This window comes from Vidua macroura, chromosome 1 (assembly GCF_024509145.1).
Source record: "Vidua macroura isolate BioBank_ID:100142 chromosome 1, ASM2450914v1, whole genome shotgun sequence".
In the NCBI taxonomy this organism is placed as follows: Eukaryota; Metazoa; Chordata; class Aves; order Passeriformes; family Viduidae; genus Vidua; species Vidua macroura.
In genome coordinates this window covers 40,418,089-40,444,275 of record NC_071571.1, presented here as the reverse complement: position 1 = coordinate 40,444,275, position 26,187 = coordinate 40,418,089, and the positions used below count along the sequence as shown (strand labels likewise).

General features: G+C 39.6%; 1 protein-coding gene across 2 annotated transcripts in view; it reads right to left on the bottom strand.

Moving 5' to 3' along the window:
* Positions 1–26,187, bottom strand: part of RBMS3 (RNA binding motif single stranded interacting protein 3) — a 699,061-nt gene that overhangs the window by 338,329 nt on the left and 334,545 nt on the right. For both annotated transcript variants that reach the window (XM_053978348.1, XM_053978357.1), the window contains one exon: positions 4,114–4,283. In XM_053978348.1, coding sequence (XP_053834323.1) covers positions 4,114–4,283 — 170 coding nt within the window. The remainder of the gene's footprint in view (positions 1–4,113; positions 4,284–26,187) is intronic.

The window sequence follows — 26,187 nt, the reverse complement described above, 5'->3', positions numbered from 1 at the left end:
ATAACAAAATCATGAGAAGCGGACTGACTTCTTTAAATTAAATATGTTTTAAAATCATAAAGCTCAGATATTTAGTCTGTGCGTGAGATTTCTTTCAACTTATCTTCACCAGGATGCAGTTAGGAAGAACAGGATGAGTTTAGTATAATAATAAGGCACTAATTCATCTGTGCATGTTTTTAAGAAGATCTTAGAATTCTTCTGGGTGAAATATAAGGCAGTGCATGAAAATTAAACTGGCAGATTATGAATATTTCAAAGATAATAATTTATATTTTGCTTGTAAAATGACACAGCATGCAAATGTTCCTGTCTATAATGTTATATTTTAAGTCTGATTATCTTTCCTTTTGATGGAAAGCATATTTCTACTGGACATATATACAATGATAGATACACATACAATGGTGTATACCACTGCACCAGCAGAGAGCGTGTACCTCTGAGAAATAAATGATAACTATGTGATACATACTATTAACATTATGAAGTATGTAATTATTTAAATTTTAGACTAATAAGTTCTGATGATCAATATAATCACAGATAAGTATAAAGCCTCTTTTTTTTAAGAATCTCAGAAAAGGTTAAGAGAGTCCAAGGTCCATTTTTGGCAGTTCCTTTACTCAGTGTTTATGAAAATCCAGAAGATTATGCATACACTAAAGAACAACAGATTCTTGCTTGCTTTAACACTTTTACCCTTTTTTGATGTAACTTTTGAAAGAGTTATTGTATAGAGTCCCAAAAGATACAGTGCAACCTAACTCCCTGCTGCAAAAGCGAATTTGATGAAATTCTGCTGGACACATGTTAAAACAACTACTGAGGAGCAGAACCACACAAAAAGAAAAATCTTCCAGTAGCAATTTTTTTTTCATTTACTCAGCTACTGTACAGCCCATGATGACTTGTTTTCCTTTAGTTATATGAACAGTTTGACAGATTACTGTGACAAGGTTACTCTCAAATTGATAAAAGGTTTGATAGTGTCGGAACATTTGTCAGAAATGTCTCACATCACGTGTAATGGACTCTGCACTTCAAGCATCAATGGTACTCCAATCTGCTGTTTTCTGTTTAGTGTGCAATGCACACCAACAAAAACACACAGCAGAAAGACAGAAAAGCAGGCAGGATTCATCAAAACAGCCCCATACTTTATCAAACCATTCTGATTAAAGGGGTTTTGCTCCCTTAACGCACCTCACAAAATGAAATTAAATGAAAAACTTTACACATGACTTGAAGGGTGGCCTCCATATGGGACTAAACCTGAAAATGGAATGGGATATGATAATGTACATAAACATATGTGTTTACAGCATTTCTGGTACTTCTAACAGGGAAATATTGTGGGTTTAGAACATTATTCCTCAGCCTGCCAAATGTGAGACATTAGAAATGATAATTGTACTGCTAGCAGCCTTGTCCCAGGCTAGAGCAGAGGAAATGGGTTCAGAAGGGCTCATTTTAGGCACTGGCAGCTAGCCTATGGGAACCAGTGTGCTGGACATAAGCCAGCTTTGGTGAATACTTCTCTTACACAGCTCTCCAAAAATATTGTACTACAAAATAATAATATGGTTTGTGGATTGGAATTAAGGTTTTCACTTCACATCTTGCAGCAAATGATGCTAATATTAGGCTATGCAGGAAGCCTAGGAGCCAGCACCTTCTGCTCATTTGTAAATACCTGTTTACATTAAGACTTTAATGCCTGGTGAAGCCCCAGTCATGTAAGCTAGAAGAGGGCTCTACATAGGACGACATTTCTGAGCAGAAAAGTCCTTTTTGTTCATATAGCAGCAGACTGTTGGGTTTGGATTTAGTGGGGTTTTGGGGGAGAAGGTTTGGGTTTGAGGGTCTTTTTGGGAGTGGGGACAGGTGAAGTGATAGGAGCTTTGGACCTTTATCTACTTCTACTGAGTAACCACCCGCAAAGGTTAAGAAAATAACTCGCAATGTATTACTTAAAATCTGCACATTGCTGTCATGAGCAAGAGTATCTGAGATTGCTTTAAAAAAATCACTGACAAGGGTATGAGCAAAAAGTCAAATTTAAACATTTCTCAGATCATACTGCAGCCTGGAAAGCAGTGAGAGGGAATGCACCACCACAGCAGCCAGTACAAATTCTTGTCTTTTCATATGTTTAAGTTTCCCTACATTTTCTTTCGATTCTGCCTTGAAAAATTCTTTTAATTTTCTGAAAAAAAGAGTCAGAAGAACTATCTGTTTTCTCCTCACTGACATTCAGGCAAAGGATAGAAAAATCAGCAAAATGAGTATCAGCATTTTTCTTAAAGAGCATCTGTTCACACAGGAACCTCATGACAGCAAGACAAAGCCCTCTAATCTTGTATCAGATTAAGTTTAGCGGAGCACATTAAAAATGTTGCCACAGTGCTAAAAGGAAGCCCTGAGATACTTGATTTGCACTTCCCATACGCAGACAAGGGGTAGAGACACACTCTGAACTTCATGATTCAAGTATCACTGCTCACACCGCAGCATCACACCACAGCAGCAGCACTTAAGCACCAAAGCTGTGAGGCTCCTTTAGGAGCCTTTAGTTCAGTCCTGATCAGCTGAAAGGATTTATGAGAACTGGAGAAGGATCAGACTGCAAAAAGATGTATCGCAAAACAGCTTTTTGAACATCAGTAGACTACAGTCAATTTATACCTACTGAGGATCTGGCCCTTGAACTGGGATTATCTGTGACTGTCACGAGTGGAAAGTGTCAGTGAATGTAGTTTGTACAAATGTTGGACAGGTACACTCACATTTCAGCTTGCATGAAACACAAAACATCACCAGCACACTATTCTCCTGTGAACAGTGAGTCAATTCTACCCACAGGAGCTTTAAATGCAGAAAGTCACAGGGAAGAGTTTCAAGCTCACTCAAGTCCAGATATCACTTCAGTAAGGCTGCTAACTCCAATCCTGGCCAGTCATGCCCACATAAAGAGTACTCAGAGAAACCTTTCAGGACTTTAAATCAAAATCAGGAAAGGCAGAGTGTCATAAAATTGTAAAAACACACTGAATTGTTACTCCTATTGCAAGTTTCAAAACAACAGTCATTTGGATCCAGGCTTACTTTACCAGATTTTATTGATATCTATTTGAAAGGCTGATTTTTGATGACAAAATACAGAGATGATGTTGTCTTTTGGAATAGATGACTCTATGGCCAAAGCACTGCAGTTCTGCATCATAGCAAGAGTGGATTTTTATTTTTCAGATTTCTCCTTGTGCTTATTTTGACACAAAACAAAATGTGTTATGCTAAATTCCACCATGGTGATCTCTGGCTGGAATCTCAAACTGGATTATTCTCCTCCCACATGTCAACAATAATAATCAAGAGTTTGGAATTCCAAACAGGTTGTCATTTCATATTGCCCACTACATTTAGTCAAGAGAAAAAGGGTAGAAGAGTGCAACGTTTTAGGAAGTAGGTCTTTTGATGATGCATGAGGAGCGAAGAGCTCCTTTATGCCACTTCTTTGGTTTCAACACAAATAAAACACAATAAAACCATATTCAACAGTACAGTGTGCAAATATGACTCTCAAGATAAACAGGGAAGGAGAAGGTGCCACTTTCTACAGTATCATTTTTCAGTGGCACTACAGTTAATTAGATGTTAATTATATGGCTACAAGGCCACCTTCAGTGGGTTTCATACTTCTCAATCTTTGAGCCCAGCAATGTGACACAGCAATCATAAAATGTGATAAATGATTGAGGGAGGAACACCCATGTATTGTTGTGCACTGGGTTGTGATTCACAGATCATTATGACTATAAAATCTGTCATTAGGGAGGTTTTCCTGCCATGCAAATTCTCCTTTTAACATAAGAAATCAACCAGATTAGAGCAAACAGAAGTCAATGTGAAGGCCTTCACCTCTCTTCACCTAAACTCATTTACCTGAAGGTTTTTAGCAGGCATTAATTTGCCATTCAACTAAAGGAAAAACACTCAACCTTTAAGTGCAGGAGGCTTCTGATGCCTTTTAGGGGCCACACAAGTGTAAGCAGGAAGGCCAGCTCTGACATCTTCCCACAGAAAGACACTGAGTATTTTACAGGCACTTACGGCTGGCACAGCTTGATAAGGTCCTGGTCGGTGGTGCCGGGTGGAAGGCCTCGAATGTACAGGTTGGTTTTACTCAACTGCTCTCCGCTGCTGTTGTTGCTGCTGTTGTTGCTGCTGTTTGTGCTGGGGCTGGGAGGAGCCATGGGGTGGGGAGCTGGTGCATAGGACTGCTGGAAACAGAGCAAAACAAAAAGGCTGTTACAGGAAAAGGCAAAATAGCGTGGCAGAAGCGTGTGAGTTACCTGGGTAAATCCAGCACTATGCTATGCTCGTCCTGCCCTCCCTGACCACTTCCAGCTGCCCACTCCTATGGCACCTCTACCCACTCCCAGCCAGCAATGCCTTTCAAATGCAAAATAGGACCAACCAACATTTTTGGTTCAGCCATAGCTATGAAATGCATTATTCTACTATACTTTTTAACTTGGAATTAAAGTAGCTAGATCACAAAACAAAGCTCTGAAATGACAGATACTCAAGGAGTAACTAGCATTAAAGATAGAAATTAAACACAATCTGCTCTAAGAGTATGCTAAAACACAAATAAGAGTATCTAGCCAAAGGTACAAAAGCTGGTGCCAGAAGCCGAGTTAGTCTTTTCTAAACATGAGGAGTACCCAGTACACACACAGTCAGGTGGCAGAGAGTTGGCTAGTCTGAGAGAGGAAGAAAATTCCATAGCAGCCTAAAAACGCTCTGTTGTTACGGATGTCTTTCGCAATAGAGAAACAGGGTTTGGAAAAGACGATCAGGCCAAGACCTTCTGCTCTCAAAATCATACCCACTTCTGAACAACCACAAACCACACACAGCAACTGGGACATATTGCTTAAGAAAGGAGGCATTCTCACATGGCAAAACAGTATTCTCCCCTAACTCACTGGTAAATACATGCTGTGAAAAAAGACACCCACATGCTAGAAAAATTACCTAAACATCTCTGATCTGAGGCAACAACAAAGAATTTCAATTGCTGCAACCATCCCTGGCTCTCTGACCACTGGAGTTTTTACTCAGAGCACAGGGTGCTTGCCAGGAGAACAAAGGAGCAATTGGAAGGAGGAGACCATCCTGACACCATTGTGACCTATGCAGAAAAGCTGAAATCTAGGGAAGAACTTGCAGGATCCTGAGGACCAAGCTCCAGATAGGCAGCCAGGGGAACTGGAGTCAGAGCTCCCAGTATGTAACTGCCTGCTGAGAAGGAGAAAATCCCATTTCCACAATGCAATCAGCACACTCTGCTAGCTTTATGTGTAGTGACAACAGCAGGTAAATGTTGAACCAATGCTAAGTTAACCATGCTATGCTAATGGACTAATAAAAGCAAAACATCTGCAATTTTCATTACAGCAGCAATGACACTTTAGCGACTTCTAATATGCTTGTTCTACTTTTAGGCCTTGAACAGAGAAAATATTTAAGTCTGTGAGTAATTCTGATCACACTAATCAACTGCCCCTTTAATGTCAGTGGCTCTACTTTAGTGCTTAAAATTATGCATACACTAAATCACAGTCTTAGTAGATGGATTTCTAAATTAGTAGCTCTAAACTCTTTCAAACAAGTCCCTTTGTTTAGTCCCTTATTTAGAAGGAAAAAAAAAAAAGTTGGAGACTATAAGGGGCACATCAATGACAGGTGATGATCAGACGTTTCAATGAAATGAAACGCCACACTTGCACTGATGCCTTTCCTCCTGGCCTCCTCCTTCCTTCTTCCAAGTTTCTCCCATTTAAAGCAGGAGAGAGGGAACATGGCTCCAGGTGTCAGGACATCAATTCCTCTGCAATCTCACCTGGCTGTAATGTGACTCAAGTAGGAGCCATTAAAAGAAAAAATACTGGGTTTTAGTGTGATCACCATGCTATCAAGTAATGACATTCACTCTCATCTCCTGTAAAAGAGAAAGGGCAATGAGCTCCCTTCCCCAAGTCTCTGCACAGATACTTTTGCTGACAATCAAAAGCACTTAATGCATACGTATCATATTTCTCTGCACACACATTTTATCACTGGGTAATCCCCACCCACTCAAGCTTCAATGTCATTTCCAGAAATAGAGAGCTGAAGCAGCAGCCTGAAGTACCAGCACAGGCAACCACCTCAACTGAGCCCAAACACTGGGGACACATCTTGGAAATCAGTTCCATGACGTGGCCACAGCCCAGCTGGATAACACTACAGGCAACACTAACATATATTAAATATGTAGGCATCTTTATATTATCATATCCTGTCTGAAAGCATATTTAAATCTCTGTGCACTGCAGGACCATAGAAGAAGCAGGTATGACTGTGTATAACATGTTGTTCTTTAATATATCAAGAGCTCAGGAAATATCCCATGCTAATCTTGCACATTTTGAGCATTGCTAAGGTTAAATAAAAAGACAAACAGAGGTCGATGTTACATTCTTACCACTTTAGCCTACACCTCCCAGATTGCCATGAACACTCAACGCACGTAAATGATGTAAAGCAGCGAAAGATCTTCCCATAAGCCAATGAGGTGTTGTGTACTTTAATTATTAATTGTTATTATTATATATGTCTTACCAGGGAATAATGAGTATATGTCCTCTTCTCACACCAACTTAATAAGCAAGAAAAGAAAAAGTTGAAATTTACCTTTGAAATACAAAGAGCAATTTTCATTCTATTATAAGATCTTTATCCTCACACAGAGGAAAACACTGGAGGCCTAATTCTAATTTAAGCTTAAGACATTTTATCCCTCTCAGCCAGCTGAAAGGGGATGTAGAAGTGAACACAAAATACATTTACACCAATTTTGATGCCATAGCTATTAAAAAAAAAAAAAGAAAAAATGTCCTCGGTATACAGAGAATGAGGCCATATGACAGGCTGTCCCTCAAGTAAGAGCTGCTCACACAACAGGCACACATGGATGCCTCAGTTCCCAGCAGTATCCTTGGAGATGCTTTAAGGGTGGACAGAGAGGCAGCCACACTCCACTTTAGGGGATGCTGATCTTCTCAGCCCAACAAACACTGCTACACTCCAAACCCTCTTAACTAATAAATCTCAGCTACAGCAGCCCACAGTAATTTCCATGCATATCCAATACCCCAGAATACCATCTGCAGAAAGATTACAGAATTGCCTGTACTGAGGCTGATGACATCTTCTGGCTGGTTGCCAGACTAAAAGCTTCAGGTCAGAAGAAAGCTTCCCCCAGTTCTTGTTTCCTGAGCTGCTGAGTATATGACTGATGGCAGAAGTATGAGCTTTGCCTCTAAATGAGCAAAGGATCTGGTTTGGTAATCTCCAAGTAATAACTGGAGTGAAAGAAATGACTGGCAACCTAATGATGATCCCAGATATGGACCACTTGGTACAGGATCCTGGATGATGCCAAAGTGGGGCACTATCTGGGGAATCACCTGTACATGTGGTAGCAGGAAATCTGTGCCTTGTTCTGACTTTTGGCCCCTTCATGGCTGGGGGAAAAGCACTTAACTTCTCTGCCTCGAGAGCCAGAAGGAGCACGCACCACTGTCGAGACTAGTTCGAAACACCCTGACACCAGCTGTAGAAACCTGGAAAAGAGGTTTTGCCACCACAACCAAGTACAGGACCTACACTGCTAGGAAAAAAAAAAAAAATCTAAATGTTTCACTTCAAAAGAGAGCTGGAATTCAGAGCTGGTTTTGCCATTAATTTTTTTCATAACCAATGCAACCAACTCATTTTTCAATTCTCATGCTTCATTATTCAGTGGAGAGTATGTGGGGAATGAACTGGTTTGTAGATCATTCCAAGCAGCTTATTAATTTAGCATGGATGGCTAATAGGATTTGTTTTCATCTTTGAAAAATGAATGAAATTTCTCCTTTTTCATTATTTAAAAGTGAAAAAAATAATGTGCTAATTCTGATCCATTCTCAGGAATGCACCCTTCTTCTTAAACCCTACAGTTCAATTCTTTGAAACAAAGTGTCCTGTGAAACTGCACACAGCTAAGCATGAATAATGAGATACACCTTGGTCTTTCTATGTAAATAACTCAGAAATGCTGAACCAGAAGCCTCTCGGATATTAAATGAACAACGCTCCTCCTTCCAACATCCAACCTCCTTACACAAGAACAGTATTTATCTTTCCATGGCAACCAAGTACTCTTAGGTAGTTTTTCACTAGTTGCAAGCTTAGACTAAAGTATTTTCTTTCCAAAGCAAAATACTACTTAAAAAGACAAATTTAAAATATTTTTCACATACAATTCCTTTTGGATGGGAATCACAGGCCCCAGATGCCAAGTTGTAGAGTCTGCTTTATTAGCAGCAGCTGGCTCCTTGGCAAGCTTCTGAGGCGGTCGGGCTTGTGGTTTTGGAGTGGCCTCAGAGCCTAGGATACAGCTGGACAGTTATGCTAATGGACTAGCCAATTTGTTTTTAGTCACCTTTGGCTATCCCAGATTTGTATTCTTTTATCCACTTGAAAGGGAAGTCTTGGAAAGATTCCCTATTAACACCGATATGTTGACTTTTCCTATCATAGTCCATATTTTATATGAAAAAATGATTACAACACACAGTCCTACATTAAAACACGTGTTATTTAAGCAATTGTGAACACACACTATCTATTTCACTCTGAATAGAGTGTTTTCCAGCTGCTAGATTCATCTAAGTGCCCAATTACAACACAATTCCCTTCTCTTCCAATTGAGAAAATAAAATAAGACAAAGTAAATACAAATAAATTGTGCAAATACCACTTTACAGCTCACATTAGGAAAACCCTGTTCTGTCTATACTCTACTGTACAAAGGAATAATTTTTGTGAGCTGGAGAGTTCTTACAAGTCAATTATAGAGAAGATGAGAGGATGCCACCAACTATTAGTCTGTTGATGGGATTTTGGAGCTGAGTGAACAGAAAATCTCCTCTTAAGCAAAAGACAATCATCACAGTTGAAGAGAAAACAGAGCAGTAAGGGAAATTCAGGGGAAAAGAAACATAGATCAAAGTAACAGCAACTCTCCTGCCATTGGTTTGCTTCCTCAGTAGGAGCAGCAACAGAAGGCAAGATGTGTTTCCCATCCATAGACAGGTAGAACAGAAAAGTGAATAAAAGATGAACATCGAAGAGGGCAACACAGACACCCCACGTATTTTAGAAAGGCTGCAGTCAAGGGAACTCGAGTTGTAATTTTCTTCCCAAGTCTGTAGAGCATTCAGTGCTCTTGCAGAATCCAGCCATGACTATTGCCTATCTCTCATCTGGCCAATGAAGACCTGGAAGATAGAGCTTCTTTTGGATTCTTCTCTACATATATGAGAGAAAATAAACAGATCTAAAAGAATCTGAGTTTTCTAACCCCTCTGCACAGTAAAAAAGCTTCCTAGGCTGTTTCTGTAGAAGCACCTCTTGGCAGCATTTTCAATTTGTAAAGGAATGGCACATGAAAACGTGAGTAAACTCAGAAAATGAGCACAGACAATAAGGTTCAAAGTCTATTCCCTCACAGTTCTTTCAATCAAGAAAACCAGAACACACCTCAAGAGGATTTTGATTTCTCTGAATTCCTTCCAAGGCCTTCAAAAGTGATTTGCCGGATGCAAGAAGCCCAGTGAGTGATAGCTGCTGGGTTATACTCTCTGTACTGCAAAATCACTGTGCTACTCCAAGCAAGTCATTTAAGTTCCTTACATCTCAGTTTACTAATCTATAATGATTCTTCCTTACCTTCTTAAGGCATATATAATGCTCTGTGATTAATGGATGAAAGACACTACTAAGGATTGCAATATTACTTAAAGATGAGGAAAATATTATTAAAGTCTAGCTTAATAATTAGAGCTAAACCCAATTCTTTTGCAGATAAAAATGATTTCTGCATAGAATGGTTTTGCTATTCTGTATCTAAACTGAATGAATGAAATAATTTAAAATAATAAAATACCAATTAAATTAATTTTCTCATTAATAATTTTTTTTAATTTAAAAACAACCTTAGAATTATATGTTCACAGGGCTATTGTGATTGAAATATATGTATTGAACTCACTTTATTCCAAATGATATCTTTATTACATGGGAAAAAGGTGCAATTGTGTTTTGCTTACCCTTTCATTTCACATAGGAAAAAAAAATAAGGCCACTTGGGGAAAATGGAAATTATGAACAAAGCCTCAGCCTAGTCCTCCAACAGACACAGTAGTCACTCAACAGTCAGACTGAAATTGGGATTTGATGGATCAGTAAAATAATTTGAGGCCTTTGCTTCACAGACAAAGCTGTTGAAGTCAATAGGCTAAATACTCCTGAGGCTTACAATTCCCTTGAACCTGGTAAAAAGCATTAAAGATCTATAGAATGAAAGCATAGGCACAATTTGAGTCAATTTTCTCTATTCCAAAATAATTCTCTTCTGATCTGCATGACTGTGAAGTTTTTAGCATTTTATAAATATTTACAGATAGACAATACAGAGAAATCGAGGCATCCACCGGAAGAGGAAGAAGTTCTTTATTGGACATTACTCCATGAAGTAGGTCTCATTTTATACAGTTTTCTGAATTAAAACCAACCAATGAAACAAAGAAACAGCAATTCACTGTTCTGGCTATCTTCATGATCACTGAGAATTTAGCAGTCATTAGCCAGGGTGACATTCACTGGAAGCCTGAAAATCTTCTCACTAATCATAGTATCTCCTATTTCCAGTAAGACAGACTGAAATAGTCTGCACTACCACCATTATCAACGGGAAATTTCAAAAGCAAATCAGTTGGGTGTAAAGTAGCTTGTTTTGAAGTGTGATGAATTCTAAATAATAAAGTGGATTAGAGAACATTTCATTAAGAGAGTCTGAAGATCATCTTATCTGAGGATGAATGGGCCCCAGCAAAAACCAGTCCAAGACAGGGGAATGGCATATAAATTAGAAACATTATTTGCAGATGGAGAATACCCTGGCCATCATTGCCTGTCTGGGGTTTGGTCACTGAATAGATGCTACAGAGCTGCCAGCTACAGCTCTTCACCTTCTCCTGCCCACATATTGTTATACCACAGATGGAGCTACTCATCCTTCATAAGCAATTTTCTGTTTATCCACAGACTACCTGTAGTTTGGGTCTAAAATACGGTAACTGCTCTGAATTTAGGGCTTCTTGCATCCAGCCAGGAGGGCAAAATTTAGTCCCTAGCATTAAAAAGCCAAAAACTAGCAATAAGAGCTGTGTCATCAAATAAATATTTTCTAGAGAGGAAAATAACCTTCACAGCCTTGTCTCCTCCCATTTATTTCATGGCAGGAGGCTCCCATGACAGAATATTCCTGAGGCATTATTTATTTCTCCACAAGGGAGAAGAAGAATTCTTTCTATAGATAAAGTATTTTGGCACTTTGGCAAACTCGTAAACAATAGCCTATATCCTTTGACATAAATTACTGTTATTGCTTCATTATCCAATCCATTCATATTTTATTGATGCACTGAGACTAAATGTGAACAGACTCGAGATCTTAAAATTACTAAATCTGAGCAATCTGGACAATAAAATATTGCAATTCCTCTAATAAAAATATTTTAGAGCACAGATCAAAATATGACTGCAATTACTGTTTGTGATACAGCAACTCTGTGGTAAAAAAAATAAAAAGAGAGGAGAAATGACAAATTCAAGAAGAAATTATTGTTTGTGTTTACATTTCCACATAGCCAGTTTTGGGGCTACAATGAGCTGTCGATCCATTTAAAGGTTAAGAACGAAATTGCAGACCAAGAGGCTGATACTTAACTTTCCAAATGTTTGCAAGAACAAACATACATTTGGTTCTGAGAAACTAAATTTACTCTCGGGGTATTTGTTTACATGTGGCAGACTAAAAGCATCTTGGAAATGAGATGCAGCAGGCATATGCTGCATTGCATTGCTTTTCTGCACACAGTCCACACATACCCCAGCATCAACACGACTGTGAGAACCTGGCTACAATAAAAGCCCCCCACATAAATCTGAATTTACAGCATAGAATGAAACTAAATGTTGGTATCATGTCTTTCCTCTCCACTTGAGAATTTGGCAAGCAGAGATCAGAAGCAGATGTGTTTTCATTCTGCAGCAAGAAAGCCCAACCAAAAAGGTTTTTCAAGATCCAACCAAGTTTCCTAAGTTTATCTTTCTTATAGAAGAATTAAGCAGGAAATCTGCCACTGTTGACATAAGCACTGCTGGGATGGAGGATTCAGGGATGGCAGAACTCCCCAGGAACGTTGCTCATCAACTCCCCATGTTACCACAAGGATCTTTTGTAGATGTGCATGGGGAAGCTCTGCCTCCTCCACCCAGTATATATAAAGATGAGTTGTGCCTCCCGTCCTGTGGCCAAAAGAATCCACGGAACGCACGGTTTGGTAAAGGCTTTTCCTTTCCACAACAGCGTGGCATCATCACCACAGAATGTGGGGCATTTCACAATAGCCAGAGTTCATGCTTTCTTTGAGACCTCTCGAGCTACAGTAACACACTGGTCCCAGGCAGGGTGCCAGAGGATGCCTGCAGAAGATATGAGCCATCACAAACCTCACCACATTTTTGCTTCCAGTGCAAACTCATGCAGCATATTCATCACAGAAAACAGCTTTTTAAAAATTGCCCACAGAAGTCATTACAGTTCATACATAATTCCTCACTTAGGAAGAAGAGTACACGACCAACCTTGTGAGACCAACGTATGTAATGTCATTTATAGGAGAGCTAGAAAACCCTTCAAGAGCAAACTGATATAGTGGGGGTAAGAATTTAAATCCAGGTTAAAATTAAGGTGTCAGCCTATGGACATAACTGGTCAAGGTGGTGCCAGTCACCTTCATGCTTCTGGCAGCCCTGAATGCTGTACCAAAAAAAGGCTAAGGGAGACAGGGAAGCTGGGGTAGGACTCACTGCAGGGCTCACTGAGGGTGTGAAACCCCACATTAAGAACCTCTCTGTCCCATTCCAGATACTCCTCTACATTTTTAAAACCAGTCAACTGCGTAAGAGAGAGAACTGCATAATGAAGTCACCATTATACATGACCTGAGATACTGTTTGGGCCCTTGGAAAGACTGAAGGAACGGGACTCTGCAAGCCTTAACTTGGTGGGGAGGTGAATTCCAGACCTTCTTTTTGAGGTCGAAATGCAATTTGAGCATCACCTGACTGGCATCCCAGGAGCACACAAAATATAATGAACATGGGAAGGTGAGCAAGATATGCCAGGAACATTCTGGGATGTCAACTATGAGCTTTAAATCATTTGCTACAGAAGATGAATAAGCACTCTCAACTTTGTTATTGCAGATTCCGATACCTTATCAAATCTCCATTTTCTTTAGATTTCATGTGGCAGACTTGGGAGGTAGTATGGGAAAAGCTGTTTAATTTTATTTGATTTAGCAAGTATCTAATATAGCTTACAATTAAAACATCTTCCAGACATCAATCAAACCCACTTGAGGCAAAATCTACTAAATAAACTGAATAATTAATGCAAAAAATAGAGAACTTTGTTCTATCGTAGGAATTTTCAGAATTTAACGCAATTTATTTACAGTCTTTTTTGTTTTCTGTAGATTTTATTGATTTTGAGAATGAACTTAAGCATGCTGAGAGTGAGTACAAAACCCCAACACTATTGTCTTTTTTGGATCTATGAAGCAAAATATTACCATACTTTTGTTTCCACTCATAATCTTACAAGGAAGTCATATGTACCTTAGGTTGAATTGAAGCCTGAGCACTAAACTCTCAAGATACACCCAATACTCACACCAAATGCAGACTGAGGCAAAGGTGCTAATTGATCATCCCACTCACAGGGGTACTTTGCCACCTGTCTAAGTAGATGCCACGGCAGTTAATGCCCAGCATGCACTTTGTTGCCATGACTTGAGGTCCTGGAACTGCAAGACTACTGAATGATGGAAATTTTGTAATACTCAGAGTCACTGAAAGATGACAACTAATTTTTTTTTTTTAACTAGTGAGATTCTGGCATATTTTTCCTACAAGGCAAATAAAAACTATGAAGGTTTTTTTGAAAGGTAAAATAACTTTAGAATGCCAATTTGGCTTCAAAAACAGTGAATCTGAATATAGATAAACCTGACCTGCTGCTTAGTTATGCAAAAGACCCATCACTTTTAAAATTGCAATCCAGTATTATTCAGTAAGTCCTTTCCCATCTAATTCCAACTTATTTCTTCAATGTTTCCGCTAACTCTGATTTTAAGCAGTTTTCAGAGCAGAGGAGGAAAAAAATTAAAATGTCTACATTTACTATGGTGTAAGTTCTAAGTCTCTTCCCATTTCTTCAACAACAGATTGTGCCACTTGTCCGAAGTTTCAAATGTCATTTGACTCATGCACTCAGAAATGTTGACTCAATTAAAATATCCACACAAAACTAACTTTCAGTTTGCTAAAGGCAGCCTATTCTCTTTTTTTCTGATATACTTAGGATGTCTCATAGTGCAGAAATACAATTTCAATGCAACAACTTGCTTTTTCTCAGTTCCCCAAAATCATCACTATTTTGTGCTAAATGTTGTGGCACGATGAGCCAAGTGTCTCACTAACAGACACAAACTCAGCTGAAGATGCTCTGCCTAAACCATTATGGGCTCTGTGCCATGTGCTTTTTCCATACCACACGAAGGAACAATACGAAGAACCTCAACTTCTGCGCTGAGAGGTGAAGAGCTTTGCAATGTGGGGATGCAGCTGCTTCGTTATGCATCGGTGTAAAATCCAACGTGCCACTAATTGGGATAATGAGGTACTCCTGTTGCAAGCAATAGGAATTTAGAGTAAGAGAGTACATATGTTAAATTCCTGAAACAAGTCACCATCTCTATTTACTGTTTTTCATCCAAATTATATATTTCCTGATAAACAAAAGCTTAAATTTCCTTCTGCACTGCAACATTGCCTCCAATCTCTTCTGCTAGCTTTCTGGCTTTTTGACCTTTTAATATTCTTCATTCACGCATGATTTATTTTTTAAGTCGGCATTTTTTTCCTCTGGAAAGAATATATATTTGAAGTAATTTCAAATGTTAAATCAGGATAAGCAAAGGAAGAAAGAAAATCTCCTTAATACATTTTCTTAATAAATGTTGTACCATGCTTTAGAATAGAAGCTTGAAGAATTATGGCATGTAATAATAAGGTTTATATTTCAAATCAGATACATATAAATACTCTAAGTCCTAATACCACTTAATGCCTCTGTCATAGGCTCATATGCACAAAATGTTGTGCAAAAAAAAAAAAAAGTACAAGTCTAAAATGAAAAATTATTTACATTAGAAAAACCAAACCAGAATGGGGAAGAGTGGTAACTACAATACTTCTAGCAAGTATTACAACTTTTGTAATTATAACACAGTGTTACCAGCTGGAGCAGAAAGATAAATTTGTTAGGAATACCAGCTTGTCTACAAGAGTGTTGGCAGCAAAAGGAAGACTAAAGAAAAGATGTGCCCACTGCTCAATAGGACAAAGGACAGATGAAAGCACTTGGTGCTTTCTTTGCCTCAGTTTCCACCAGCAAGGTCTGCTGCCAGTCCTCTTGGCTGTCTTCCCCTAGTAGTTGGGCCTGGGGTGAGAAGTGCTGCTGAGGAAGAGGAGCATTAAGTTAGAAACTACTTCAGGAAACCAGTGAGAGGTTACTGAACACGAACTGTAAGGGAGCCGGCTGGTGTCACCCAGAGGCTGCTCTCTCTTTTCTCTGAAAGGCCATAGCAACTCTTCAGAAGAGGGAGGATTGGGGCATCAGCAGGCTGGCCACAGCCTAGCATAACTAAGGAAAAAAGCCTCATAGGTGCTGTGCCTAAGCATGTGAGGGGCAAGACTATGTGCAGGTATGAGCAAGGGCAATCAAGAATTGGCCACCTTGCTCAACTTCTGCATTGGGACAAGCAGCTCCACAGATCAGGGGAAAGTGGTAGATGCTGACCTTAGCAAGGTTTACAATGTGGCACTGTCACAACAAGCTGGAGGACAGGAGGGAGTGCACCCTCACCAACACTGCAAGTAACACCAAGGTGGGGGGAGTGGTTGGACAACTAGAGATAAAGGCTGTCTGAAAATATTATTGTCAGTATATCTAATGTTATAAGAAAGAACTACTCAGCACAAAACTCCTTCACCTCACGTATTATGTATGCTAAAAGCTCTCCAAGTTTACTTACAGAACAAATGACTACTAAGTGATTTGTGCAGGTACATCCTATAATCAAATTCATCTGCACAAAAAGGATTTACTAAAACTGAGACATCTGAACTTTATTCCTTTGCTATGCTTTGACCTCAAATTTAGTTCATTTGCTAAAGTCATTTTTAAACAACAATGTTCCACACAGATTCCAACAGCAGTAGTATTTACATTAATGCCATATCCCTGGATTAAAGGAATTAGAAATACTGAATATCCTATTCCTCAGCTTCTTTGAAGATCTACAGTGTAGACTAAGGAAACACTCTCTAAGAAAAAGCAGCACTAATTTAAGGGCAGTCTGGTTCTCAATAATTTGAAATTAAATAAACTGAAAAGTCTTTAAAAAGCTCTGAGACTAAAAGTTACACAATTAATGCCACCACCAGTTGCCATCAGATAATCAAAGTTCAGGCTGGGTAAGATTTTAAATTACACGTATCCATAGTTATAACGAATTGCCTTTTTTTTTTTTTTTTTTTTTAATCATCTTCTTAAAATGGTGAAGGGAATCTGACTCCCTCAGCATACTCAGTCCAGGTACTCAGAATATCTTGGCTCAATGTCAGACACAATGTGTCACACACAATAGAACTAAAGGGCTAACTTCAACTTAAGCCTAGGTTTGGGGAATTTGATCCAATAAAACTTGAAAAACATCTGCAATGGGACACTGAAAGTCAGCACCAAAATGCTGCAGGTCTTCCAGGTGGGTCTGAGGACAACTGCAGGATTGAGTCCTAGCTATAATGAACCAAACTATCACTAAAAACAGCAAAGCCTGAGGTCTTGTGGAAAGCACAACATATCCAATCAAGTGTTTAAATGACCATGTGCCAATGACTGCTAACACAGGATTCAAATTCAGGCTCATGAAGAATTCCAGTATTGCCTAAATTCTGACTCTCTGACTATATAGTCTTAACTTCCCCTGACAGAATTAGCTGAGCATGATAAAAGGAGCTGAGACTTAGTTTCTGTAAGAAACAACCCATTTGGGAAAACAAAAGACCTACGCAGCAAAAATACTTACATTTGGGTGTTGCTAATAACAGGTGGGAACATCTTAGGAAATGGCATAAGAAATGCAAACAGAGAGTAAATATCCCCAGAACACTTTTCACTTTGCAACCAGATGTTGTACACAGATCATTATCCTACATCTTCTGTGATTTGATCCATCAGACTTTAGTACTCTAAAAACCTCCTAGTGGGAATCAGTTTTAGAATTAGATTTTATATTAAAGAAAAAAAGAATATGTGTGGTTTAAATCTGCCACCAAAAAAGTGTAATTGAGGCTGCTTGTCCTCATTCTTGTTTTACAAGAAAAATTTTGCAGTGGTTCTTTTTCCCCCTTCTTCCTACCATTCAGAACATTTTATGTGAAGCATTTTATCTCATGTCTTATGTGGACAATCCCCAAAAACACGAGGAGGTGGCAGCCACACAGTCAGGGGGATTGCTATCACATCTTTTGCAAGTAAATAGAAACACTGTTAACGTGGCAATGCATTTGACAAAATACAGAGACAGGCTATTAAAAGCACTGGATGTTTTTAACACACTTTTAAAAACAAATGTCTATATTTAAAAATGTTTTTTCACAGGGATTTCTCTTAAAAGAAAAAAACAGGGTATCCTAGGCAAAATGTATATTGATACTCTTAATTCTGCTGGTGTTAAATATCTGTGTTATTCCTCATAGGCCTAATATTTTGTTTGCAATGGCTTGCCACCACATTTCCTTTTGTGAACCCTGGGCTAATGAGTTCTTGCCAGGCAAAAAGTCTTTCAATGATAGAAACAACCTGTTATCAGCCTATTTATAAATATGTTTCACTGAGGTCCATTTACCATTACAATTCCCCCAACCTACAACACCCAACAGACGAAATGCTGCTGCAGAGGAAGAAATAGATACAGCATCAATGCACCTCTGGGAAGGACCATGCCACAGCTTTTGGCTGCCAGAGCCCAGGTTTCCCTGCTCCCATCTCAGATCTTGAGACCTTACCCTGCTCCAAACACATCTGGAACAGCCCCTGTAGCCAGCAGACCTTCGATGATCCACTGGTCTGGCAGGGAGGACACAATTTAAAAGTTCCTTTGCAGGCTGTATACTGAGGGCTTCTGAGCCACAAGTGGTCTCCTGACCTCTTCTAACCTTTCTATCCCTTCCCCCTTCTAAACATCATCAGCTGCATAAAGATGACTCAGAACATTTGGAAAGACAGGGTTTGTTCAGGCTCTGATGGCAAAATGGGCAAGTATAGGTGAGAGTCAGTCTGCAGAGTGATTCCTGCAATTCAATACCATAGCTCTGAAAAAAACCAGCAAAGGCTGTGAAGTTGTAGACACGCATTCCCTGCATTTCTCAGTGCCCGTATCTTACATTTATTCACCAAAGTAACAGCTCTTCTTTTCTCATTAAAGCTTTTTACAGTCTTCAGTAATTTTTCTGTAGGAGGCTGTTAGTACATCACCACTAACCAGGAAAACAAGACTTTGAAATACTCCCCCTGTGGCTCCCTGCTAGGGGTGCCATCGAGAACAATGTAGCCCTGGTTTCCCTCAAAGCACTGCCACCCTCCCAGAGCATTAACTGCCAGGTTTCTGCAGCCACAGTCTGCAAGGCTAAAATTAGCAAGCAGCACCTTCCCTTGCACCTCATCACATGATAGGAAACAAACATAAATTGGGAAATACAATATGTTCCTAAAGGTGGAGTCAAAATACTTTCATCTCCGTAATAGTTTAGTAAAGGACACTTATACAAGCAGCTTCTCATAATGTGTCATCTGTTACTTGCACTGTCATTTGCTTTCTGCGTAGCACTAACAACAACTACCTCTAAATGTGGTCTTTCAGAACCATTTCTGGCCTCAATCAAACTACTTAATATCTTTGCTACATACAAACTGTTTTATTAAGCACCACTGTGTGATCAGATGCCTATTTATTCTTGCATCCTTCTGCATGGATACACTCCGACCTTTCAGTGGATTCATCTCATTGGCAGCTGTTGCACATTTCACCCTGGACTATCCCAAACTCCTCTGCAGGCCACATCCCTCCCTCCTGCACTACTGAGGTGCAGCTAATTGAGGGCTGCATGACAGACTTGAAAGATAAAGGACCAGGTCATATTTTCCTAAACAGTGCCCTGCAGGTCTTAACAGCCATGCAAAGCAGCCACAGCTCTTTTATTTCAAAACCTTGTCCAGAGCACTCACAAAAAAATTAGGTGTATTGAAGTAAATTTGCAGATTCAAACGTAACAAAGGGCAGAATTGAATCTGCTGAAGTTGCATCACAGTCTGCACCCAAAAAGAAAGTGTAGCCAAATTATTAACTCATTTAGGACCTTTATATCTCCTGCATAAGGGAAGCATAAATAGTCCTTTGCACGCATACAAAACCCAGACATATATCACAGTGTTACATAAGATGACACAGCATACAGCAGGAGGGCATAGAGCTAATGTGATTCCACTTACACAGACTCTGACCACCTGCTTCTAAAGCTTATCATCACCTTGCTGGCTCATTTCTAGCACAGCTCAATCAACTGCCCCATGTACTCCTCTTCTTGTGCACTGTGCCTGTGGCTGAGGAAAAGTAGCTTCTCCCTGAAGCAAGGTTCTGGCGTGGCCACAAATTCCCAAGGCAGCACCCAGGATGTGCTGGAGCCACAGCCATGTCAGCAGACCTGAGGTAGGGAGAGACTGAGATTTTTGAGGGTTTTTTTTTGTTTTAAATCCTCAGGGATCTGACTGCTTCTATTTTAGTATTCCTAATCGCAAATATGGTTATTTTGGTCCTAAAATATTTTGAGCTTTTATAAAATTAGCTGCAGCATTTTACTTGAAGATGCCCTGGCAGAGGGCAGTTGCACAGGCTAGCAGCCTGCTTGCTAAAATAGTATTTATCATCTACTCACTTGATCACAATCATATTTCTGTCAGTTTACACTTGAGTTCAAATTTAAAGACATTTAAAAAAAAAAACAGACCTCTTGATTAGCAGTTCTCACCCAACATCCCACGTTTGTGAACTGACCCTGATGTTTAATAAAATCATTCATGCCAATAAAAGGGAATTAAAAACAAACAAACACAAAATCCCCTCCCCTGACACAATTGCTAAGGAGCAAACAAGGCCATCACCATCGATTCCTCTCAAGCCATTTATCAAACTACTGGCAAGAAAGAATAAGGCCCAGCTTCATTACAAAGAGAAAAATAAAAAAAAAAAAAAAAAAAGGTTGAATATAAAGGAAGAAATGCTCACAGACAATAGACGAGTTTAAGAATTATTTTTTACAATATATTTTTTGTCAATAGTCCAGGCACTAGGTTTTTTACACTGCACTTAAGAATTATCAACAAAAGTACTAACAAAATTATGTCGCTGTTTCTGGTTATGTTTCATGACTTTGAATTTCAATTCGTTTTTGAAATATTTCATTATTGATCAGAGCTTTTTAAAATACACATACAACATTCATTAATGAAATCAAGACAGGACAAATCACTTTCATCTTCATAAGCACTAGCCAGTCTTACTCAAACAAACACCCAAATTAGCTTATTCTTGCTGCTTGTCTTCCCAGACTATCATTCATATTTACAGATTTATAAAACAAGCTCAGCTTTTTTTGAAAAACAAAAGAAAAACAAAGTCCTACCAAAAAGAAAAACCACCACCTAGAAAGAATTCTCAACACTTAGTCCAATGTAAGGCTGCAATTTTTGTATTCTGCAACCAGAGGCTTAGAAGTGCCTTAGCTGCATTTATTAGCTACGAGGTGCATCAGAAGATCAGCTTCCTTTGCCATCCCACGTAGGCTGAGACAGACACTTCTGCCAGAAGGTTATGGTCCAAGGGCTTGGTCGTGCTCTTGTCATCACCACGGAGAGACAACATTAACACTCAAGGACCACCACAGTCCCCCAGGGCAGACAGGTTTCTTAAGCAGGGGTGAGATGCTGGGCAGAGGAGCATGGAAGTCCCACCAAGAAGGGGATGCAAACCCTCAGGATCTCAGGGCAGCAGCACTCAGCAGAAGGCCACTGCCTCGCCGCAGCACTTAACCCCTTCTTCACATTCGTCACTCTGCGATGGAGCAGAAGCTCTCAGAAATGAATGTAGACACTGCTGCTGGCACTTTGTATCAATTAATACATTTTAAAATAAATAATACCAACTGTGTGACAAGGCTGGGAAGTGATTACCAAGATGCTTCATAAATCTGCATCAACTTGCCATATTTTGAATTTAAAGCAATCAAGGCTGTGAAAGGAGAGCCTTTTTTTAGGAAGGTAAAACTGGCAGGATAGAAGGTTTCTTGATATCTAGTACCAATATTAACACTTGCACACTAAGCGAGGTAGTAGGACGATTACCCTATCTGAAGATCTGGAGTATTGGTTATATTAGCAGGTTAATTTTCTCAATTTTCTAAGCTCCCTTGCAGTGATCCATTGATGGCCAGCCTCCCTCTGACAGTTTATCCAAATAACTGATACTATTGCTGTTATCATTAGAATAGCTTTTCTTCAAGCTGCTATTGTTTAGCAGCCATGGTCTGTGTATATGAAAAGAGAACCCATTAAAACTCATTTCAAAGATCTCTGTTAGCCCAGGAAATATTTAACAGCAGCAGTAGCTATGCAACAAGAAGGTTAAGCCAGTTAGTGTTTGTGACAATTGCACTTAGCCATTCTATCCAATGGCAAGAACATCTTTACATTTATCAAGGGAACAGATTTAGTAAGAAACTACACACAGCAAGAAATAAATGAGAGATGCGGGGAAAACTTGTATTATTGTGGCATCTGCTAGAGCTATTTTAGAATGGTGTCCCCCTGTGCTGCTCCACTGATGGGCTTGTGAGTATCAACTAAAATTAAAATCTGTTTCTCAGACATTTGTAAATAGGCCACGAAAATTTAACACGTCTCAATGGTGTTTTTTTTTTTGTTTTTGTGGTTTTTTTGTGGGTTTTTTGTTTGTTTGTTTGTTTTGGGTTTTTTGTTTTTGTTTTTGTTTTTTTTTTTTGTGTTTGTTGTTGTTGTTTTCATGTAGTCCCATAATTTTCTACATTCATTTAGAAAGTGTTTGCTTATGCTTTGGAATGGCCCTTGTGCCCTGGACCTGCTGTGAGAAAGGCTCTGCACTTCCGTCCTCCTCTGCCAAAGAAGATATTCCTTATGGCACACCCTCATCTCTCTTGCACATAGGGACAGTTGCAGCAAGAGTTTGCCCTAAGGAGTATTCATTTCTCAAACAGGACTTCAGTATTAAATCCAAAATTTTTGTGAGGACAAAGCAGCTTTGTTCCTAACAGCTTTGCGCATCCAATTTCTTAACATGTGTGTAAAAATTCTGCTTCATCTTCTACTTTGCCTATGCACTGGAATCCCTTGCACAAGGAAGGCCAAACATTTATGCTTTTTCACAACTTACCAACGTTTAATTGTGTTTTGGCTCCCTTTAGGATGTGGCAGTCTGACCAGACAGCCAGAAAAACATAAACGCAGAAATGGCTTTGAGCAAGATTGCAAGCCCTCTGCTCCCCTTGGCAAATTTGCACTACTCACACAGGCACTGAAAGAATTAGGGCAGTATAAAAATATGCTCAAATGTGAGAACAAAGGTTGTGTAAAACCAGCCACAACTAACTTCTAGAAAAATGCACATACCATCACTCTTACCACGATTTTTTTTTTTTTTTTTTTTTTTTTTTAGTGGGAGTTGCATGCAAGGTCTATGTTACCTCCAGAGACAAAGAAAGAAAAAAAAAAAAAAAAGCACTGGGAGCCTAAGAGAGAGAACCAAAATGGCATGTCTAAAATTTAAACTAATGCTAATCTTAAAGCCTCCTTACTACGTGACTGCGTTTAGAACACAGAAAGCAGAATATGACATGATTTGAATAAGTTGCACTTGGCAATATGAAGGAGAACTGCTGAATCACTGACTTCTATCTCTGGAAAGATGAAGTTTATACTGATTCTGGCTATACCAACACATTAACTCTTCATGTCCTCAGTCTCCACATAGTACTATCAAAAGTGCTTTTCTTCTTCCTCAACAGGATGATAAAGGGAAATCCTACTCTTGTAGCTATGTAAGTGTTTCCAAGAAAACCACACTGCTTACTTTTAGGTGGAAAAAACTGTATCTGTATCATCAAAATGGCCATCAGCTTAGGCAGAAAAAATTCTTTGCATGCCGAAGAAAGGAAGTGCCAAACTGAAGAACAGAACATCTGTTCTAGAGAAAGCTATAATTATCTCATACATCTGAACACCACTGGGCATTGAAGTTACTCGAGCTGTTTTGCCAGATACTCTGTGTTCAGGGCTCCTACTTGACACCAGCTGGAAATAATCAAGAGCTTGAGAGGCCTGTCAATATAGACCTTACACACTTCGAAGGGCACTACTTTTGATGTCGGATGCCGAGTCTTGTTGCTCTACGGGGATGAAAATCTGAACTATTTTGCTGCCACTGTCTCATATTACAAAACACTCTAACATTGTTAGCTGTATCACTCGCAGTTTAACAACTACTTCTGTACCATCCATCGTGGTGTGCTTCACTGGTTAGGCATTTTAATGGAGTCCTCGGCAGAAAGAAAGCAAAAAAATAGCAAAATTGCTACTCTGACACCTTACCTCCACCCAGCAGAAAAAGCAAGTGGTTTTCCTCAACAGATGTACAGTAAGTGTTGTTGCAGGAGCTATTCCCTGGGGATGCCAAGCAGAAAAGGCTCGAGCCTGCTCCCAAACCTATGTGCAGGAGGCTAGGCTTTTCTCTCTCTGCAGAGGCAACTCCCAGTCCCAGGCCCCACATTCGAATCCTCTCAGTGAAAACCTTTCACGAGTGCACTCTGGTATTTTGTTAGCTTATCATGCACTTCTGGTCGTCTCACAGAGAACATATCAACTGCAGCTGAGCCCCAGCAACACTTTTTTAAATATCCACCTCATGTGTGTCATCAGCAGATCACACAGGAAAATATGGAAAAGGGTTATAAAGCTGTTCTTCTTTTGGGACAACAAATAGCTACTGTTCTATTTTCCACAAGTAATATGCATAATCGTTCACTTACGGCAAAGCAACAGAAGAAAGAAGTAAAACACATCTTTCCCTGCTAATTCTCAGTCTATGCCTGTGCTTTTCTGAAAAGGGGATCAAGGTAGAAAAGGAACGATAAAAACACAGACAGCAGCAAGAAGGAGAGCGTACAACAATCTCTTTTGATTCTGGGAACACTAGAGGCTAAAAGAAACTCAGCTGCCTGGGTATCTCAAGGACAGATTCCCATGTGAGACTCCAGCCCGGCTGTGTCACAGACACTGACAGATGGGTTTCCCCAGCCTTGAACAACCTAATGGAGCTTTTAGCCAATTTGCATAGTGGCTGTCCCTGGGTGAAATGGGTACGTGTCAAGGACATTAAGCAGGCCAAGACAAAAGTGTAATAGCCTTGTGTACAATATCACTTCTTACTGCTTGCTATTTATAACCCCCAGGGGGAGGAAAAAAGAAAAGAAGAGAAAAGGAAGCCTCGCTGAAAGCCAGTTGTGAGGCAGCAAGTTCCTGCTTTGGGGAATGGGCTGAAGAAACAAGACACTTTTCTTGCAAAATGGAAGAACAAAAGCACTGTGCAGACAATTACTAGCTAGTTTCTTTTCTTTTTTTAAAGCAAAACATTGTTGGAGTCTCCCAAAACCTGTCTATATTAGTGATCTATTTTGATCCCAAACCCTCAAATAGAAGCATGTGAAGCTGATTCCTGCACCTGAAACAGAGTCCAAAATATCATTTCTAGAGTCCCATGCAGGTACAAGAGCCCAGCTGCTGCAGCTCTATACAAGAGCTAAACCTAAGGCTAAGTTTTCTCAGGTCTAAGTCCAGATCTTCTTTCATATCTCCTAGCACCTCACACACGGCTGCTTATTAACAAATGAGGAAGAAGAATGAAAAAATTCAAATTGGACTCACAACAAAAATTTATAGCTTGATGTGAAATAGAAGGTCAAGCCCTGAGGGTGGCTGAATTACCTGCTGAGTTGCTGCAGCCCTCGCGCACTCCAGGGAAAAGCACGTGTACTTTATATTTGTTCGGCAATCACCACAACCTCCTGGCTAGATTCTGCTCTCAGCCACATTAGAATAATTCAGCTACCAGACAATAAGCTGTGATTGAAAAGTGGGGCTGGGCTGCAACTTGTGCAAAAAGAGCCCCTGTATGGAATCACTGAATTTTGTTGCCTTGCCTTCTTCTTCAGACTTGCTCCTTACAGATTGCTATAATGCACAATGGAGGGTCTGCCAGTGCTTAAACTAATTCTTTACCATTTAGTAGAGATCAGATTAAAAATTAAGCACACAAACAGAGGCTTCCCTGAGGAAAGATTCAGCTCTGGCAACTAAACTCTGCACATAGCATAAAACATACCACAGAAAGTGTCAAACAGTATTTTTGACAGAAACAAAACCCACACCAAAAAGGCTTAGGATTTAACCCAGCTGAGCTATAATACATCAACACTGAGTGAATACACCCATATGTGATGCTATGAAAAACTAGAGATCTTCAGCAAAGGAGAGCTGTCTGCAGATTTGACATCTGTTTATGATCCTCCTGCTCATGGTGGGCGATTATCCATCCTGAGAACACAGGAGGGACCAAGAAGGTAGGTCCTGGTTTTGAGTGTAGCTACCTCAGTGCTATTTTTGATTTTGTCATTAGCTGGCTGCATGATTTTGACTAAACTGTCACTAGGGACTCCCATTGCTTCTAAGCGAAATGGGAGCACTAA